Source organism: Onthophagus taurus, unplaced genomic scaffold (assembly GCF_036711975.1).
Source record: "Onthophagus taurus isolate NC unplaced genomic scaffold, IU_Otau_3.0 ScKx7SY_14, whole genome shotgun sequence".
In the NCBI taxonomy this organism is placed as follows: Eukaryota; Metazoa; Arthropoda; class Insecta; order Coleoptera; family Scarabaeidae; genus Onthophagus; species Onthophagus taurus.
Genome location: NW_027248939.1, coordinates 449,955 through 472,302, shown reverse-complemented (window position 1 = coordinate 472,302; position 22,348 = coordinate 449,955). Strand labels below are relative to the sequence as shown.

The window sequence follows — 22,348 nt, the reverse complement described above, 5'->3', positions numbered from 1 at the left end:
TCTTCTTGCGCAATCTTCTTATTCAATTAATAAAAATTTTATTCAACTAACACTGCTCTTTGATGCGGCTCGATGTTACTTTCAGTTTGTAATACTTTCGACAACTGCAAGATAGCTTTCGGAACAATGAATGTTTGGGAAAAGGTGAAGGGCCCTAACTTAACCGTAACGGTAGTGGTGTAGGTAGTTTTCACTACCCCGAAGGTGGTGGTATACAATGTGGGTAATAGTTTGAGTAACGAGGCGATGATGAAAGAACTGTTTAAAAACAATATAGAGGGTGATATGGGAAAAGTTCAAGAAGGGAGCAAAAATGGTGTTTAACTCTGGAAAAAAGGATATCTAATAAAGTAATAGAAGTGAGTGGAAAAGTGTATAATAATAATAATAAAGGCCTTTATTTTGCATATAACAATAATACAATTCAACTGACATGATTTGCTATATAGGCGAGGTTCAGTTCGGAGACTGCTCTACCACCTAACCTATAATCAAGGGTGAGCACTACCCGGGTGATTTTATACCGGGGTAAATACCCGGGTATAGAAAGTACCCGGTACTCGGGTATTTAACTAAAACGTAACCCACGCTACACCTGACATTAATGTTGTGCACATCCGTTCTGAACGAGATTTTATTGTATAAATAAGGTGGAACTGCTGCACTCAGAAGAATTTTACGAAACATCGTTACGGCATGTAACTCCTTCCTATTTCCCATATTGAGCCACCTAGCATCTCTCAGTCTATGTGAAATTTAATATATAGCGCAGTATCCCATATATCAGACGTAAACACGCATTCTGAATTCGTTGAATCCTTTGTCGATCCCGGAGTCTGAGGTGGGACCCATAGATCATGTCACAATAATTTAAGCACGATAAAACAATGGCATCACAAAGCTATTTTTTGAGTTCTGCGTTTAGGATATCGCGGTTCTGAAATATCAGCCTGAGTTTAAAATAACATGCTTTTAGACAACTGTTAATATGCGAAGTAAAGTTAATGTGCTTGTCCAGTGTCAGACCAAGGATCCTCACCTCATTTTGAGCAGCAATAGCAACACCATTGATCTGTAATTAACTGCTGTAATAGCGATCATTACATAGCAAAATAAACTGCGTTTTAACTGGATTTATGTCAAGACAGTGCGCATGCATTTTTCTGACACGCTTGCCCTGTCTCTGACGGCGCAAAGGACATATACAACTGTGTGTCATCAGCATACAGGTGATTTTCCACGTTGCTCAAACGAGTGCACAATTTAGCTGTGTAGATCTAAAATAATAATGGACTGAGGACCGATCCCTGTGGAACACCACAGTTCACAGGAAGAGAATCAGATGTATCACTCCCATACACCACCATTTGTCTTCTGTTTAGCATAAAACTATTAATTAATTGAACCGCTGATGGCGCTAGCCCACATGATGAAAGAATACTCAGTAGAATTTGGTGGTTAATAGAATCGAAAGCCTTGGAAAAATCCAGTAATACAAGCGCCACACATAGTCTATTGTTTACACATAGTCAATGGCTTGATGTACATCATCCAATATTTTCAACAACGCGGTACTACAGCTGTAACCCTCCCTAAATCCTGACTGATATTCAGGCAACAAATTATTCCGTTTTACAAACTTACGAAGTTGGATATCCATAATTTTTTGCAATGGGGAACTATTTGCGCTGTTTTCCAGCTGCCCGGAAAAACAGAGTGAACTAGACAAAATTTTATTATATACGTTAAAGGTTCCAACAGAAATGGGAAGCACAAAGACAACATCTCCTTATTAATGCCGTCACAACCGGAAGCGTTACTACCAATTGACTCAAAAAGCGCAAGCACCTCACGACTTGAAACACTCTCGAAGCTCATTCGCTCACCACCAAAAATTGGTTTTGATAAATAATCGTTGACCATAGATGACCCGTTATGATTAAATGCAGGGACGGAATCAATAAACGCGTTGTTGATCGCCTGCACATCCGTCAAGTGATCGGGAAGGACATTCTTGTCGTTGCTACCATCACCCAGGAGATTATTAAGTTCTTTTCATAAGGATTTAACTTGTTTTACATTTTTCAGGTCGTTAAGATACGATTTCTTTGCTGAACGACATTCCCGAGTCACCAAGTTTTGGAGAGTGCAATATTCCCGCTTATTGCCATTAGATTTGTGTCTTATGATTGTTCGAAGAGATATGTCTCGCTGTTTCATTAGGAACCTGATATGATCATTTAGCCACGGCGCCGCCGATTTAGTAATCCTTCTGGTTACGAGAGGAGTATGTCTATCAAATAAAATACGTAAACAGTCCGTGAAAAACTCCACCTTAGAATCAATATCATCTCTATCATAAATATTACGCCACGGCACACTTCTCAGATCGCTCACGAATTGATTGTAGTTCAAATTTTTAAAATTTCGATATATTTTTTCAAGTGGTACCAACTTACGCTTTGCACCCTTGTAGCTACAGAAAATGGTCTCATGATCTGCGAATTTTTCCTGCAATAATACCACGCTTTGCAAGATAGCTAAATCCGAGATGATTTGTTTTAGAGACAACTGTTCGGAAAAATTAAGCAACTCTTGTGTTGGCCCCTCAAATGTTGCGCCATAATCAATATTAAAATCGCCAAGGATCAAGAAACTACATGCGTGATTCGCAAGGTCTAAGATAGCATCGTGCAAGGTGCCAAGAGATGGTGTATAAATAGATGCCACAAGATGGTACAGGTGCCAAGGATTTGGGCACTTGCAAAAATATTCCAGAGCTGAAATAATGTACAGGCATTGTTTAGGGAAGTAGAGCGACTTTCGGGGATGCAATGAACGGAACGGGCTTCCGATGTATGCCAACTGCAAGAGCAGGGGTAAGGACGCGGCTTCCTACAGTAATTAAGAACACGGGAAAAGACAGGATGGACATAAATGCGATACATGTTGGGAGAGAGCGAGACACGAATGTGTTATTGCTGCAGGAGCTATATCTGATACAGGATGCATGGGAGAGGAATAACACTATGGTTTGAATAATCACAGCAGATAAGATTATAGGGTTGGTGATTGAGGATGATTGTAGAGTGTGATATGGGTGTGAGTAAGGTAAAGTTAGGCTGTGCCATTTATTATACTATTTAAAAAACTCCATGAGTTAATCGTTAGTCATTTGTTTTCTGAAATAAAAACAATTGAATGCTGTCTTATTATGGCAAATAAAATATTAAACAACTTTTGTATAAAATGTTTTTTTATAAAGTTGATACCTACTTATGGTATGGTATGGTATAAGATATATACGATGTATGGAATACATAATGGGCACTCTGTATATCTCGGTAAATATTGACTTTATAAAAAAATATTTTATACAAAAGTTGTTTAATATTTTATTTGCCATAATAAGACTGCATTCAATTGTTTTTAATTCTTATCGGGTAGGCGGACCAACCAGCCTTGCACCGCGACCCTAAGGATCTATTGTATCCCGATAGATATCGTTATCAAATGTCCAATGCTCTTAACGAACATTAATACCTTGCTCGGTGAAAGGTCATTCAGATCCTTTGAGGAGATAAACTGCGACCCAAAAATCGAGAAGCTGATACGGTTAACGGCAGGGCAGTGGCATAAGACATGCTTAACCGTCTCTGCTTCCTCCGTACAAAGTCGGCATTCAATATTCGGCATTCAAACCCCATTCCCGGGTTTGACAGTGACGATGTTAATAAACACCTTAGCATGTCTCATTCCAGGAGAACTGGTCCACAGTAGGCTAAGTCTTTCTTCAGCCCACAGTCCAATCCTATATTTGGCCATCGCAAATGATACACGAACTGCTGGTTCCGGTCTCCCAAACGGTTTAGCGCTACCCTCTTGTGCTAGCTCATCTGCCGCTTCATTGCCAGCAACCCCAGAGTGATCCGGGACCCAGATCAGAGAAACTCTGTTATCACAACTCAGTGTGTTTAATGTTCTCTTACAATCATTAATCAGAGCCGACACCGTTTTCACGGCTTGCAACACCTGGAGAGCGTCTTGATTGTCTAAGAAAGCTCGTGCTGTCATGTTCTTCACCCCTCTCTCAAGAAGAATTTTATCACCCATGTTAATAGCAAATACTTCCGCCTGGAATACAGTACAGTACGTACCCAGGCTGTAGGCTTGCTTAATTCGAGGTGTCTGGCGGTATACTCCTGCTCCGACCCCTTCCGGCGTTTTAGATCCAATTTTCGTTTTCGATACCGCCAAACCTGACGGCATTGATAGCACAGTATCAGTGCTTATAATGTCTTCCGCAGCCCATTGGTAGGACATGTCGAAACAGTTTTGAGTATATTGCTTAAATCTGTAAATGGTTGTTCTAGCCACTTTCTCTATATGCAAATGCAGAGGAGATAGACCAAGCAGAACCTCCATTGCTATAATTGGCGTTGTGCTTATCGCACCAGAGATTGCCAACCCAGCTACTCGTTGAATTCGTGAAAGTTTACTGATAACTGAAGTCTGTCGGACTTTCCTATACCAGGCTGCTGCTCCGTATGTGATCATAGGTCTAACCACAGTCGCATAGAACCAGTACAGTCTTTCAGGGGTAAGACCCCAATTTTTTCCACAAAGACTGCGACAAGTCCACAAGGATAGTCTAGCTTTATGCAAAACTCCCTGCAAATGTCCATTCCATGACAAGGTTTCGTCCAGGATTACTCCTAGATATTTGACGACTTCCTTTGAGAAAGGAACTTTTTCACCTTGGATAGTTGGGTGGATTAGTCCATACAACTTTCGTTTCCTGGTGAAGGGCACAACAATTGTCTTTTGCGGGTTTATTGAGAGATTCTCTCCCTTACATCAAGCGCAAATGGTATCTAGGGTCACCTGGAGGACTTTAGATATCCTCGACAAACAGGTTACTTTGACCATAACGATAATGTCATCAGTATAACCTTGTATTTCTACACCAACGGCTTCAACTATCGCAATTAGATCGTCAACCAGAAGGGACCAAAGCAGGGGAGATAATACCCCTCCCTGCGGGCAGCCACCTCCCGGCCTGAAGCGTATCGTATCACCGTGGAGTGAAGTAGAAACTATTCTACTATCAAGCATATTGCGGATCCAACCCGCTATAGTTACTTCCACTCCCCTGTCAAGAGCAGCTCTTTCAAGAGATTGTGGTATTGCGTTGTTGAACGGTCCCTCTATATCCAGAAACGCACAAACCAAGATTTCTTTATCCTGCAGCTTCCTGGATACTCTACCAACTAAGTTGTGTAGAGCCAATTCTGCTGATTTTCCCGCTTGATAAGCATACTGGTGGCGACTCAGTGGACCAGATACCAATGGCACCGTACGAATATACCGTTCCAGAACTTTTTCAAGGGTTTTCAGCAGAAATGACGTTACATATTTCCAAGCGACACTCGCTCTGAAAATTTTTACCAAAATTGGCAACAACAATGACCTTCCTTGCTGTAACAAAGCAGGAAAGATATTGTCTTCTCCAGGCGATTTGAACGGCTTAAACATTTGAATCGTCTGGTCCACGGATATGCAAGTGACGACTTTTCTAGCCACACTCCAATCCGTATTTGAGGGGCGGTTTGCCTTGCAGGAATAGCCAGCGGTGGCATTATCAGCCCTCATCATCAAGCTTCCTGGGAAATGACTCTGCATGAGAAGCTCTAACGAGGCTCTGCTAGAGTCCGTAAAACTACCGTCAGGCCGCTTAAGTGAGCCCAGGGGTAGTGCCGGATCTCTAGCGAGAATCTTGTGAATTCTTGCAGTGCTGGGTGTGTCTTTCACTCCCTCACAGAACCTCCTCCAAGACTCTCTTTTTGCCTTACGTATGTTTTTGGTGTAATTCGTTAGAGACTGTTCATCTAATGTCTTGGCTCCGTTAAAAAGCCTCCGGACCTCTTGTGTTTCGAAGCTAAGAGATTCGTTCCACCAGGGTGTGCCCCGATTATTACATTTCACCTTCAGTGGACTGCTACTGTGATAGGCAGAGCGAATTGCCACAGAGGTCTGCTCCGTGGCTATTTCAACCTAATCACAGTTCCTAACGGTTGCGATGACACTAGTTAGGTTATCTGCAAGGCAACTCTTAAACAGATCCCAATTAGTGCCACGGGGATTACGGTACATACAGTCCGATTTCATCCCTAGGTCAATTTTAAATTGAATATGTCTATGATCTGAACACGACGGTTCAGAGGATACCTTCCATGAGGTTATCTTAGAGCTTAATATAAGTGAGCTGAAGGTAATGTCAAGTACCTCTGCTCTATTTCTGGTAACAAAGGTTGGTTTGGCGCCTACATTATTAATAGTAAGCCCCTCCCCTAATAGGTAGTCAAAGAGCAGATGGCAATTTCTGTCCAGCCCTTCTCACCTTCTGGGTGGATTAATCCAACCCTGATACCGCTCACAGCGGTTTTGTAGGTCAGCTGCTTCTTTGAAACCGCTTAGGTTTCCGTCGGTTGGATCTCAGCCAGTTGGGCTTTTTAGCTACTTGCTCGGGCGTCAACCCATCAGAGCGCACCCTCTTGGCCAAAGGCTTAGAGGTCTTTGCACTCTTCTCCGATGGAGTGTTGAGCTTTTCAATTACCTGCTTGAGGGCAGTCTCATTAGGCACTCCGCTCCCCATAAGCTTGCGCAGGTTCCTTCTAGCAGACCCTGGCAGCCGCAGGCGTTCTTGTTGAAGAGTGAGACTGTGTAGTGCCTTAACAGCCTCCTCCTCATCTTCCTCCCCTTCAGAGTGCAGAAGAACCTGCTCCTCTTCCAGAGAGGGAGAACTTGACTTGGGTGCGAACGGTCCGGCTATCACAAGTGTAGATTGTGATGAAGGACTATCATTCATCTTTTTTGTTTCCTTTTCAGGATCGAGGTTTATCCCCCCCCTCGTCTAGGGTTTTATTTTTACTGGGCGTCTCCATACTAATCCCACGAGTAGGGCAGAAAGGGTAGTCCATCGAGGCAGTGCTCCCATACCCCGATAAGCCTATTGAAACTGAAGGTCGGCAGGTCTCCAGAGTCCGCTGATTAGCAGCCATCACTTCTCGGATGACTAGACCGTCAGATGACAGCCTAAAGTGCTCTGCATAAGCTGTTCCACATTCACTTTGGGGTTTTTAATGACGTTGTCTCCTCTTGACCCAGGCAATTAAGCCAAGATCCTCTGCATGCTCTGCCCGTGGAACAGGTCCACAAACAATAGGCATGCATGGTATAACGGTTTCGACTATATCAGTCGTCCCCGGCCACGTTTTCTCCCGTGCAAGCCCTAAGCCACGCGATGACAGCCGGGCGGGAGGCCTGTTTATCGACTGGCAAGTCTAGATCCGATACTTTTGGTATGGTAAAGGGGCACCTCGTGAAGGAGCAGTAAAAACTGCAGTGTCGGTCCTGATTCAGGTCATAAGACAAGAACCCTGAGTACGGCAAAACAAGTAGGACAAGCCTACCTAGGATTCACCGCACCCTCACCCCCCACTTAGGACCCCTCCTTAGACCATACATTGGTCCCAAACATTAGTCCTTCGAGCCGGATGTTGAAGATTATGTTCAGCAGAAAAACTTAACAGGGAATCACTCATAGCTTTCCAGTGCAAGAGCCATATCCTATTGGCGGCATCTCATACCAAGACGGCGGTACAGTAAGTACCTACGTTTCAAAAATAATACAATTCGAAAATTGTATATTGACATAAATCATCAATTATTATTATGACGGATCAACTCATTCGAAGGCGTGCGGTGTTGAAAAGATCTTTAACGTGATTTGCTAATTTCATTGCTGGTATGGACGAATCACGAACAAGTACGTGATGATTTTGAACAAACATATTACAAAAATCTTAGCAAAACAAAGGAACTATTGGGGAAAACAGCACATTCAACAGGCAATCTAAGCACAGGCAACTGGCAGAATTCGATGGTACTTATGTAAACTGGTACAAATTTAAAAATAAGATTCGTTCAACGCGTTAGTCCACGAGAATAATAAATTATCAAACGTGCAAAAATTCATATACTTAACATCACCTTTAAAAGATACCGCAGCCGAAGTTATTCAATCATCGGAAGTTTCAAGTAAAAATTATAAAGTTGCCATAGAATTATTAAATGAACTCTTTGAAAACAAAAAGATCATTATGAATAGCCATATTCGTGGAATTTACGAATTGGAAAATGTTGCAAAGGATTCACCAACGTCATTAAGATATTTTTTAGACAGCTTTTTAAAACATTTTCGTGCGTTAAATGCCTTGGAATTACCGGTGAAGTATTGGGATGTTCCCAAGATATCTATTATCAAAAAAAAATTAGACAACAACACCCGTCGTTTATCGGAACAATCTACGAAAATGATATTCCGCAGTTAGATGCATTTTTGCAATTTATTAAAAACAGCTGCCAAATTTTAGAAAATGTATCACAATCTACTAAGAGTCTATTAAGAGTTTTCCCTAAATTGTATAAACAACGTTCCATAACAAATTTCATAGCTGCGAAAAATAGTTGCGTTCAATGCAATAATTCTCATGCTATTTATCAATGTGAAGAATTTCTAAAAAAGAATATTGGTGATAGAATACTATTAAAAATATAAATTGTTTTAAATGTAGCAAACAACATCATACTTTAATCCATTTGGAGAAAGAAAATAACAAAACTCCACCGACATCTCTTACATCTCACTCTCTTAATAAAGGAGCTTATAATATTTTATCCACTGCTATAGTGTATAATAAGATGGACATAAATCAATCGAAGCTCGCGCTCTTATTGATAATGTTATTCGTAAGGATAGGGATTTTGCAATGATTAATCGTGGGAGGGGCGGTTGGGGTTTTGCTTGCACTAAAACATACCATACTATTTGACATTATCGATAGTAGTCATCTTCGTGCAACAGTACCTATGATAGATTTAGTAATTTGTAGGTGTCTTATTAATAACAAGTCTATTTTAATCATACTAGTCTACATTCCTGCCGATATATCTTCTGATGATATGGAGACATTTACTACTGCTCTTGAGGCTATTATAATTAACCATTTCTTTGTATTGGTTGGAGATTTCAATCTCCCCGATTTAATCCTACCTACTAGTCAATATTCAATTAAAACCAGGGCTTTTATTGATTTTTTAAGTGTTCTTAATGCGAAACAGTACAATAACGTTAAGAATGAAGATGGCAGAATGTTGGATTTGTTGATCTCTAATGCTGACCTGAATTTTCACATAATAAGATCTGACAATCCAGTTCTACCAGAAGATTCTTATCATCCCAGTCTTGAAGTGGAAGTTTACTACTCTACACCTACTAATCAACAGCGGTTCTCATCTTCTGATAATTTACGATATGACTTCCATCGAGCAAATTACCCTGCATTATATGATCACTTCTTTAAGTATGATTGGTCTTTTTTGCTTTCCCATACCGATGTCAATGAGGCTTTGGATGCCTTCTATTAAAACCAAATCTAATAGTTCTTACCCACCGTGGTTTTCGCCAGTAATAAAGAGACATATTAATATGAAAAAATTCTATCACAAAAAATGGATCAAAATAAAAAAAATTGTATTTTATAATGAATTTAAGCGACTAAGGAGGTTGTTAAAAAATGAAATAAACGACAGTTACATTAAGTATCTTAACAACATACAAAATACCATCAAGACTGATCCGTCCAGTATATGGAATTTTCTCCGAGCTAAGAAACGTACCACAAGAATACCCCGTAATCTGATTGATACTGAGAGCAATGTTCTTGCTGATCCTCAAGATATTGCAAATGCTTTTGCTAACATGTTTTCTGCTGTTCACACTGTATCTACTGACCGAACTTTCACTGAATCTAATTTCAATCCGTTCCCATACTCTTTTCATCCCACTACAGAAGAGGAGCTAATTAAGTTAATGGCAACGTTTTCTAATAAGCATACTGCTGGAGATGATTTGTTGCCAAGTTTTATGGTCAGAGATTGCCGTTATATATTTGCTTGCCCTCTTAAATTTATTATTAACTTGTCCATTACGTCCTGTGAATTTCCTGAAAGATGGAAACGATCAAGAATTGTGCCTGTTTATAAAAAGGATGGTCGTACGTCCCTCTCAAACTATAGACCAATTTCGATAATTTCCAATTTTGCTAAACTATTTGAAAAGTTATTATATTCTTTTATGTACACCAGCACGTGCCCTTTTGTGTCAGCTTCCCAGCATGGTTTTGTTTCCGGTCGCTCTACAATTACCAACTTGGCTGCGATTTCCGAGTTTATCTGTAGCACCTTGGATAGACGTGGGCAGGTGGATGTTGTATACACTGATCTATCCAAAGCCTTTGATCTGATTGACCATAGAATTCTCTTGTATAAATTGAGCTCTTTCGGATATGTTCCTTCAGCAATTCAACTTCTGGCCTCTTATTTGCAACATAGAAAATGTTATGTTGCTTACAATGGATATTTTTCTAATGAGTTCACTCTTATCTCAGGGGTTCCACAGGAATCAAATTTGGGCCCTCTATTATTTGTTCTTTTCCTAAATGACTTACTTCTAAAAATTGATTGTCGGATATTGGGATATGCTGATGATATCAAGATCTATGCCGAAGTCTCATCGGTGGCAGATGCAGATAAGCTGCAGCACAACTTAAACACAATAGTGCAATGGTGTAAAACCTACAATCATAATATAGATAAATGTTGTGTACTTACTTATAGCCGATGCTCGTCACCATGCATATATCCTTACAATATTACTGGCAGCACTTTAAGTCGTGTTGAGGAGTACAGGGATTTGGGGGTCCTGTTTGATGCAAGTCTTAATTTTAAAACACATATCAATAATGTGTGTTCGGAGGCCTTTAGGTCCCTAGGTTTTGTGATGCGTATGTCTAAATATTTCACAAGTGTCAGCTAATTAAAGACCTTGTATTGTGGTTATGTTCTGAGTAAGTTAGAATACGCTTACCTGATTTGGAGTCCCTTATATGCGTGTGAGTTCTTAAGCCTTGATCGAGTCCATCGTAGATTGTAAAAATTTCTTTCTTACAAATCTGATGGAATTTACCCTGAGCGAGGTATACCACAAAATGATTTGCTTGCACGACACAATATGGTTTCCTTGAAGGACAGAAGAAACGCGTTTTATGAAAGGTTTCTACAAAGGCTTATCGAATATAACATCGATCCAAGGAGTAACTCAAGATATAGCTGCGTATTCGTCAATTCCTTATGCTAGGACAAACATTATGAGACGGGCGCCAACATACACTCTCTGTAAAGTGGGCAACAGAATTCCAGACAATCAGTGATCACCTGCATGTAAATTCACTTATTTAGTTTTTATTTTTATTTTCTTTATAATTCGGTCAATTGTTAATTTCTTGAATTTTTTGTAATTTTTGTTTTTTTTTTCTCACATACAGATACATATTATTGTATTATTACATTATGTAATATATATTGTTATCCTTTTTTGGGCTATGCCTGTTGGATAATAAAGGAATATTATTATTTTTATTATTATAATGGCAACGATACCAATTACGTAACGAATGCTCTAACTAGAAAATTGAACGTTATTCAACGAAACATAGATCCAATAACAATAGTTAGTGTTAATGGAGCTACTTCTTAAGTATTCAAACAAACTAATTTGACCATAAAATCAAAATGTAGTAATTATCAAGTGACTTTACCATTTTTGATATTAAATCCCATAACAAAAAGAGTTCCAACGATAACGTTTAATCAACAAGGACTGAAAATGCCTATGGGAATAAAATTAGCCGATCCAAAATGGCATACGCCGGGTGAAATCAGCACCAATGAGTAGGAAAGAATAGCCCTGTGATGAGAGAAACTAAACTTGGTTGGTTAATAACTGGACGGTTAGATCAAGACAGGATAAGAAGCATTTGCAATTTAATTCTGAGCACACTGTGGATTTACATTGTGAACTACAACGATTTTGGACGTTAGACGAATGCCCTTTTGAAGATGAAAGGTATTTGTTGCGAACAGAGTGGCGAAAATACAAGCTCTCAGCATAATCGATGATTGGTATCATGTTACAGGAAAGGAAAACCCAGCCGATATTCCAACACGTATTCATGATATAACCAAATTAAATGAAACAATGTGGTGGAATGGTCCAAAATTTCTCCACGATATTCCTGAAACTTGGAAATTGCATAATAATATCGAAGTAATTGAAACAGAATTAAACAGAGAATTAAAACAACAAGCAGTTTCTCTTGCATGTAGTCAAGTAAATGATTTCTTGGCCATGTTTTCATCACTCAACAAACTAAAAAGAGTGGTGGCTTACATACTAAGATTTAAACAAAATTCATCACGACTACATGAGCTTAGAATACTTGGACCTTTAACTCCCGATGAAATAAATAATGCATTCATAAGAATAGTAATATTAGCGCAGCGCGAATTCAGCTCTGATATACATCACCTGAAAGCTAAGGGTGATTTAGCTACAACGAGTAAATTAAAGTCTTTATCACCTTTTATTGATTCTAATAACATATTACGCGTTGGTGGAAGACTAAAGAATGCTAATATATCATATAATTTTAAACATCCAATACTTTTACCAAAAAATTATGCATTGACGAAATTAATTGTCTGGCATGAGCACAATAGGCATTTTCATGCAGGAACTTCAGCTACTTTAGCTGCAATTCGACAATCTTTATGGCCAATATCTGGAAGAAATACGGTTAGAAGTTTATTAAAAAATTGTATTGTATGCTATAAATATTCACCTAAACATGTTCAAGGAAAGATGGGGGATTTACCTGAACCCAGAATGGCAATAACATTACCCTTTCAATACACTTCCCTAGATTTTGCTGGACGTTTTGAGATTAAAGAAACAAAATGTACGTTTGTGTCTTGGTCTGTTTCTCAACCAAATGTGTTCATTTAGAGCTCCTTTCTGATTTAACATGCAAGACCTTTTTAAATTGTTTAAAACGATTTTTCTCCAGACGTGGTCTGCCACAACAACTTTACTCAGATAATGCTAAAACGTTTGTAGCCGCTGATAAAAGGTTGAAACAAGGTTACAAAACCCTTACAACGTTTTTAATGATAACCTAATAAATTGATTCTTAACGATGAATTCAATAGCTTGGAAGTTCATGCCTCCTCGGGCTCCACATTTTGAAGGCCTACATGAAGCAACAATAAAATCATTTAAACGACATCTTACAAAAATTACATTCAGCATTAAGTTAACAATTGAAGAATTTTCAACTTTATTGTGTCAAATAGAAGGGATCCTAAATTCTAGACCTTTACATCCTATGAATACCCTATGAATATAAGAAACACCGAAAACAATTACAAATGGAATTTCAACATATAAAATTTCTCAAAACGTGCTACGAAGAAGACCTCACACCTAACTTCACAATACATAAATACTCCACCCACATAGACGACAGAACAAAACAGAAAATGATTAGAAAACAAATTAAAGAAGAAATTAACAAGCACTACTCAAAAATAAATAACCTAAACGTCAAACTTTACCAATCCTATCAAGAGATGACTGCGATTTATGACCACTCGCAGATCGAAGATATCATTAACAACTCTATAAAGATGCAAGAAAACATAATGGAAGATGAATGGAGGAAAAAGGATAGAAAACTAAAAAAGCTACGAAAAATAAAACATTTAAAAAAGAATAATATACAGAATGAAAACAAACACAGATTTCATGATAGAATAACCAACTTATCAAAGACAAAATTCAATGAGGAAGAAATGAAACTTCTCAACAAAGGCGAAAAATATGCCATCCATAAGAAACCTACACTACGAAGAACAGCTATAGAAATTGAAGCCGCCATAGGAAATAGACCTGAAAGTAGAAACATAAGCAGGGAAATACAACAATTATTGATAAGAGAGGAAACAAAGAGAGATAGAACAACAATAAAAAAGAAACACAACATGCAGAAGGAAAAACAGAAAAAGGAAATAACAACTATAAGAAGAAAATCAAAGAGGACAACCTAATTATTACTAAAGGTGACAAAAATGCAGGTATAGTAATTCTAAATAGAGAGGAATACATCAATAAAACAGAACACTTTCTCAAGGAGAATAAATTTAAAACAATTAAAAAAGACCCGACAATAGCCTTCAATAACAAGGTTAAAAAATTCATTATTCAGATAAAAAAGACGTTGATTAAATACAGAAAATACCCTAATAATCTAATCCCAATGAACCCACAAACACCAAGACTCTATTCCAATATCAAACTACACAAAGACAAATATCCCATACGACCAATAATAACATCAATAAACTCTAGTACATACAAAATATCGAAATTCCTAATAGAATTTTTTAAAAATTAAATAAATTTTCAACCAAAACATACAGTTAAAAACAGAAACGAACTTATGAATGACCTTAACCAATTGACTATACAGAAAGATTACATAATGGCTTCATATGACATAACAAATTTATATACCAACATAGCCACCGAAGAGACACTGACAATAATAAAAACCATTTTACAAACCAATATGACGAACCAAACAGAAATTAATATGATCCATAATCTCTTCAAATTGTGCATTGAACAGAACTTCTGCATATTTAATAATAATATATATACAATGAAGGCCTACCGATGGGTTCACCCCTCAGCGGGCTCATGGCCGATGTGTTTTTGGACAAAATTGAAAATGAATATATAATAAATAACGTTAACCCCTATAAAAACAATATATTAATATGGAGAAGATACGTAGACGATATATTAATTATATTTAACACCCAAGAACCGACCATACCTCAGAAGATGCATTCATATATTAACGACATACACCCAAACATAAAATTTACCACAGAAATTGAGCAGAACAACAAAATAAATTTTAAAGATATCCAAATCCACAGAATGGAAGATCAAATACCATATGACATAATTCATTCCACCCTAACACACAAAAGAACATATCTCTATAGAGCATACAACACACACCTTGATCAAACCAAATTGGATAAAGAAACGAATATCATTAAACAAATAACAAAAACCAATCAATTTCCCGAACCGATGATTAACAAAATGATACACAAACAAAAACAACAATATGCACTAAACAATACTTTTAAACTAAAACCAATAGAACAGAAAAATAACTTTCCCTATTGTCAATCCATACAATATCCCGGACATATAGCCTCCAAAATAAAAAACATATTTGCAAGAAATAACCTGAACATAACATTCAAATCTAACAACACCCTATCAAAGATACTGATCAACAATAAACACACATTCCATAAATTAGAAAAACAACTTGTTGTTTTTCTAATTTGTGTTAATACGTGTTGTACAAATTGGTATGCAACACCTGTGGAGCGACATATATAGGAGAGACTGGAAGAACATTAAAGACACGCATCAAAGAACACAAAACCAGGAATGAATCGAAATTTGGAAACCACCTAATACACAACGTATACCATGAATTTGACGAACAATGCACAGATTTTACATAATATTGACAAAGGAAAACTAATGGAACTACTAGAGGCATATGAAATAAAGAAATTTATCCACAATAACCCCAATACACAATGCCTAAATGAACAATTACAAAATAACAATAGACCTCTATACACATTTTTGAAAACCCCATTCACACCACCCAACAGACAAATGAACGAGAGAAACCAGACAAAGTAGCACCTTGTATTCTGCAACTTTTGTCTTCCTTAGCTACAAGCCTATCCTAACCCCATATATATCCTACCCTATCTCCTTCTAACCTACCACAAATATAACAAAGAGGAAAATAATAGATAACATGAACAACTAGATATATAAAGAAAGAAAATAACAAAATAACGAAAAACACAATAACAAATAACAACACAATATAAAACAAAGGGTAAATGAACGAGAGAACAAAAGCAAGTAACAACTTGGCCCTGCAACATTATCTTCCCTTAAGCTACACTCCCATCCTAACCTACACAAATCCTAACATACCACCTACACCCTTTCGCAACATACCTACGATAATAAAATAAAATAAGAAATAGAACACGAATAATGATAGAGAAATAATTCGAAAGTTTCATAAAAAGAAAAATTAAAAAATTTAAATTTCAAATTCCAAACATAAAAACAACAAATAATGCAAATTCAATAATACCAACCAAACACGAAGTGTCACAGTCCTCCATTACGACGATTACCGAACACGCCACAACAACGAGAAAAATAAAATTTATCCATAATCGATAAACATCAATAACAACAAATAGAAAAACGGAACATGGTGGAAATTTATTCATAAAAATAGACGTAAGTTTACTTAGTTTTATTATATTTTAAGATAATTAGCCAATTAAGAACAAATTTAACAACATAACCTTAGATAATTTAAAGCGTAGTTAAGATAATAATAATGAACATTTATAATTGTAACAGGATTTCATCATCTTCCTGATGATGAGGGCTCAGATTCCTCGAAACATGTAGAAAAAACAAAAATAAATAACATCGATAAGTACAAAGAAAATAATTTGACCTCATATCCTTTACATCCTATTTCAACCTATCCGTACTTTTTGATTAGTCGTCCAATGAGTGTTATTCCTGAAGCAAATACATCACATGATATACCAAACTAGTGATGTAAAGTTTAGTTACTTTTTAGTATTTGTAACTATCCGTTACTTTCAGAAAAAGTATTCGTTACTTTGTACTCGTTACAAGTAATCGTTTGCGCTTGAGGTTCCAGTACTAGTTTGCGCTCGAGGTACTCCTTTTAGTTGAACTACATACTTATATGAATTTATTTTATATTACACTTATTTTTGAAAACAAATACTGTACGTATATTATATTGTGTTTGTTACGCTATTATGCACTGTGCACTAATATCAAAAAATAGAGTGTAGGTTATGGGATTTACTTTTTCACTGCATATTATAACGAAGAATTTTTCTTAATTATTATTATTTAATTATTAATAACTTATGTTTCACTTATTATATAACAAAAATATTTGAAAGTAGTAACACATTAACAATGGAAAACAAAACTTCTTCTATAGAACAAGCAATAATAAAATAAAATAAAAATATTAAAACAACAATAAAAGATATTACAGCTTATTATTGCAATGTAAAAATTAATTTTGTTGCACATTTCGAGTTTTAAGTCGATTTCGCCTATCCAACAATACTTGGCCTTTGGAAAAAGTAACTTTTAGATCCAAAGTAACTGGTATCGATGTGATACGGTAACAGTTACTTCGGATCTCGCGGAGTAACGAGTACTCGTGTAACGAATTGTTACTTTTTTTACATCACTATACCAAACCAACTTCTAAATTACGAAAAATTGAAACGACTTCAACAACAATTTTGGAAACAATTGTATAAAGATTACCTCACCAGTCTTCAACAAAGAGGCAAAATGCATAGAGACACAACATTGGCCATTGGGACGAATTATTAAATTCCACCCTGGCAACGACAACAGAAAAAGAGTAGTAACAGTTATGGTGAATTGAAAGAATTACCTAAGAGTAGCTGACATCTGTCCACTACCAGGTTTGAAGGATATTGAAATGAATTCTTTCAAGGCGGGGGAGAATGTTGAGAAGTACTAAAAATAATATATTTGTTACTATATTTTTCATCTTTTGTTTTTGTGAATAAATAAAAAACAATTTTGTCATCTGTCCAGAATAATAAAACATTCATAAAAAATGTAAACAAATAATCGAGTTTATATTGAATAAAAACCAGTCCTTAGACCATACATTGGTCCCAAACAATATTACAAGATCAACAACACCGGAATAATAATCAACGTCAACAAAACTCAAACATCAATAACGTAAACGAACGTAGCAACTTCCTTCTTCTAACTACTGCCACTTAAACTCCAAAGAAACAAGTAGTCACAACATATTGAATAACCTTCCCGATCCCCCCAATTTACCTGATACCATCCTAAATTTCTTTAAAAAACTCATTACGCCACTAGTAAATTAAAATCCTTTGTTATCAATGAATTAATTCTCAATATTTTCAATGCCTGAATTAACCCGGTTATTAAATGACATCAATATATTAAAGTTTAACCTTTAGACGTACTATTTACCAAACAGATATCAACTCCCATCGAGCAAGAAGTAATAACTGAATTAAACTCGGACCATTTGCCTATTGTAATCTCAATGGCCAATAATTCTAAATATAAATGCAACATACCCAGATTAATTATGGGTATAGTAAATTGGGAACATTTCAGCAAAGTAGTGATAAAAATAAGAATCCCGATAATCAACATAACAACACCCTCTGATGTTGACAACAACCTGAGGATTCTTACCAATAAAAAAATACATCAGTACGCACCAGTATTAAGCCTACCAAAACAAATATTAATCCTAATTACACCATTCCTTCTGCTTATATAGTTGAAATGATAAACCAAAAAAGCCGTACTAGAACAGAATGGCAAAGAACTCGAGATCCAAAAAATAAGAGAAAACTGAGCCAGTTAACACACCAAGTCACTGACGAATTAAATCAACATCAAATAGATTCTTACAATAACTTAGGATAATCAAAAAAAAAGGAGAACCAATTCCAACATTAATTCATCAAGAGAACACTTTTAGCACAGATTCTGATAAAGCCGTAGGTTTTTAAAACTATCTTGAAAAAATATTCACTCCACAATTTTCAAAAGCGAGTTACACATTCACAAATAAAATTCAACAGTATATTAATCTCTCAGAAGCTAATCTTCCTGTTAATAAAGCCACTATTAACCACGAAGCACTTCGAATGCTTACCAATAGACTACCTACCAAAAAAGGTCTCAAAAAGAATTCAGTAATCAAAAATGTACCCAATCAGACCTTAAATATATTAAGCTCCATTTTTAACGTCTGCATGAATCTGGGATACATTCCTAACACCTGGAAAGAAGCTGAAATGCTATTTAATATCTGTTTACATGACATTCCCATTAATAAAAATAACCGAAAAGCCTTATTCGCAGATGACATGGTTATAATAACCCTAAACGAAAATCTAGAAAAATCTATTCAAGATCTCCAAAACTCGGTTAATCAGATACATAAATGGTTATTGACTTGGTGCTTTCACTTAAATTCAAGTAAATGTGAGGCCAAAATATTAACCCTTAGACAAGTTAAAAATCCGACAACAATAATAATCGAAGATCACCCTTTAAAGTGTAATCCGAAAAATATCTGAAGAAGAATATCTGGGAGTATATTTGGACCAAAGACTTACATGGAAGTATCATATTAATTAAAAATTAAACGAAGCATTTGCAAGACTGAAAGAACTTTATCCCATCATCAACAGAAAATCGAAACTGAAGATCGAATGTGCAATGCTACTATACAAATCATTAATAAGACCTGTAATAAGTTATTACTGTTTAATCCACGCTAAAAGGACGGACCGTGATGCGCATGTGCACCTGATTCGTTCGCAAATTCAATTTGATCGACAGAGAGATCGCTCTCTTCTGTTCATTCTGATCACGAGTCAGTGCAATTCCGATAAAATCGTAAGTTTTTTTTGTATAAAAAGGGGGAACAATATAATAATACATTTAATTTCACACCGATCTATTATTAACCTTTAGTACATTTTTATCACGAATCTACGAATCAGCCCTTTATTTAAAGTTGTTGTCTGGCTTCTTGCCTGCGCAAACATTGGTCCTTCGAGCCGGATCTTATTCCCAAATATAATTTTTTTTTTGCTTATTTGTTACTTTTGCGTCGTTACGCCCTCATTTTACCCCATTTCTCATTAATTTTATCCACGTTTTTACGGTCCTCCACGTTCCACGTTTCGAACATCTGGTACCTAAAACTGGACCAAGCTATTTTTAGCATCACCTTTTATGTTCAAATTTTGATTCTTACCTTATTGGTCGAATTCAGCCTAAATCGTCATCACCTATTTAAACGAAGTATTTCTAGTAATACGCCTTTGTTTAATTCTTCACCTTGTTGAATTTAACATTGTCCGTTTCGTACTCGAGAATTATTTCTCACTCTTATTCCTCAAATTGCGACTCGTTGATAATTAAAATTTATCTTCCTAATTCATTATCTAAAAAAAATACATATATTATTTTCTTTTACCTCACCATGAGCGCCGAAAAGCTTACAAGACTCACCTTACGCCGTACTAGCGCCTCTAATCACTTACAAGAATGCCTAGCTCTCAGTAAAGATCTCTCTGATCCTCTAACAAATTCCATTTTTCTTGAACGAGCGCAGGATATTGAGAACAGTTATAAGGATTTTCAAACAGCTCATAATACCATTATTGGAATCATTGACGAAGCTGACTTTGAGACTCACGATAAAGTTCGAGAAAACGCAGCTACTGTTTACTATACCATTAAAGCCGTCTTCCATCAACGTTCGCCACCTCCTACAACATGTCGGGATGTTCCCTTACCAGAAGCTCCGAAGCTCAATAAAATCTCACTGCCAACTTTTGATGGTATTTACAAGGACTGGCATACGTTTTTTGGCCTGTTCCGGACCCTGGTTCATGAAAACAATTCGTTATCATCCATTGTCAAGTACCAGTACCTTCTCAGCTCTTCAAAGGGAGAACCCTTTAATCTTTTAAAGGGATTGCCAGTAATAGAGGCTAATTATGAAACGGCTTACAATACTTTAAAGGGAAGATACAATAATAAACGGCATTTAGGCACATTGTATTTCTTGGAAATTCTTCATGTAAAACCTTTGAAAGACGAATCTGTAAAGAATTTTCGAGCATTAATTGACACATTTCATGAGAATGTTGAGGGTTTCCGCACCTTAGGATTTCCCGTAGAACAATGGGATTTCTTGCTGTTTAATTTAGTGCTTCCAAAATTGACAGACGCAATCAGAACCACCTTCGAAGCAGAACATACTGATACCAACAATCCAACATATGTTCAGCTAATGACCTTTCTTGAAAAGAGAGCAAAGGCACTAGAATCCGTCTTACTAATGTCGGGGGATAAAACTTCCCTTATGCGGTTCAAGCCCAACATGCGGGAAAAGGCAGTGAATCTGAAACTTGAACATCTTTCCGCAAAACCGCAATCATCTAAATGTATTTTATGCCCAGAAGTGCATCCCATCTATCGATGCCACGTTTTTAATGGAAAATCAGCTATTGAAAGGTTGGCAGTTGCTCGAGAGTACAATTTATGTCGTAACTGCCTTAGCCAAAACCATGCCACACATAATTGCTCATCTAACCGTACCTGTCGCATTTGCAACCAGCATCATCACTCGTCACTTCATCTTAAGGGTCCAGGCTCTGCAGCTATTCATGTGGGGACTTCCTCGCATAAAATGTCTTCTGAAACAAAGGACATACCTCATAATGTTATATTGCCAATAACACCCGTACACATTCAAGATAATTTTGGAATATTACATAAAGTAAATGCTTTAATCGACTCTGGAAGTATGTCAAATTTCATATCGGAAAGGCTCTCAAAGAAGTTACACATACCTAGAAAATACACATCTTGTATAGAGATTCAAGGACTGAACTCGATGACGTCGATCTGTAAAAAGGGATCAATTGATTGTTCCGTTCAACCTATTCATGGTCAAAAACCATCCTTCCAATTCAAAGCTATTATAACCCCAAGTATTTGCTCCAATCAACCCTCAGCTTCCTCTATTGCTTCCCTGCACTCACATCTTAAACACCTAAACATAAATTCAGATAACAACATTCCTACCATCTCGGTCGATCTCTTATTGGGAGCGGAATTGGTTCCTCAGATATTTACCGAAGGTCCCATTCAGGGCGGATCTCATGAGCCCATCGCTGTCAATTCCGTTTTTGGATGGATTCTTATGGGGAAGTCTTCTCTGTCCGATCCAACCCACAACTCGACATGTCTTTCAACCACCAATGCCTCTTTGGAAAAGACGATTCAGAATTTTTGGGAATTGGAATCAGTTCCGAACATAGCCACGTCATCACCTGAAGATGAAATATGCGAAAGACAATTCGTTACAAATTATAAAAGAACTGAAACAGGAAGATTTATGGTTTCTTTACCTTTAAAAAAAAACTCCACTGTTGGGAAGCTCTTACCAAAATGCAGAAGCGTTTTATTTCTCTTGAAAAGAGATTGTTGCACAATTCAACGTTACGTCTCGAGTATGTCAAGTTTATGAAAGACTATCTTCAGCTTAATCATATGTCCCTTATCTCTTCTTCGGAACCTTTA

At 36.8% G+C, this 22,348-nt stretch overlaps 2 protein-coding genes across 2 annotated transcripts; both read left to right on the top strand.

The window, feature by feature from the left end:
• Positions 1 to 12,160: 12,160 nt before the first annotated feature.
• LOC111418422 (uncharacterized) lies at positions 12,161 to 12,967 on the top strand. The gene has a single exon (XM_023050965.1). The coding sequence runs from the start codon at positions 12,161 to 12,163 to the stop codon at positions 12,965 to 12,967; it is 807 nt and encodes a 268-aa protein (XP_022906733.1).
• A 7,270-nt stretch (positions 12,968 to 20,237) lies between these two features.
• On the top strand, positions 20,238 to 22,295 carry LOC139432298 (uncharacterized). Its single transcript, XM_071200791.1, has one exon. The coding sequence runs from the start codon at positions 20,238 to 20,240 to the stop codon at positions 22,293 to 22,295; it is 2,058 nt and encodes a 685-aa protein (XP_071056892.1).
• Positions 22,296 to 22,348: the final 53 nt, after the last annotated feature.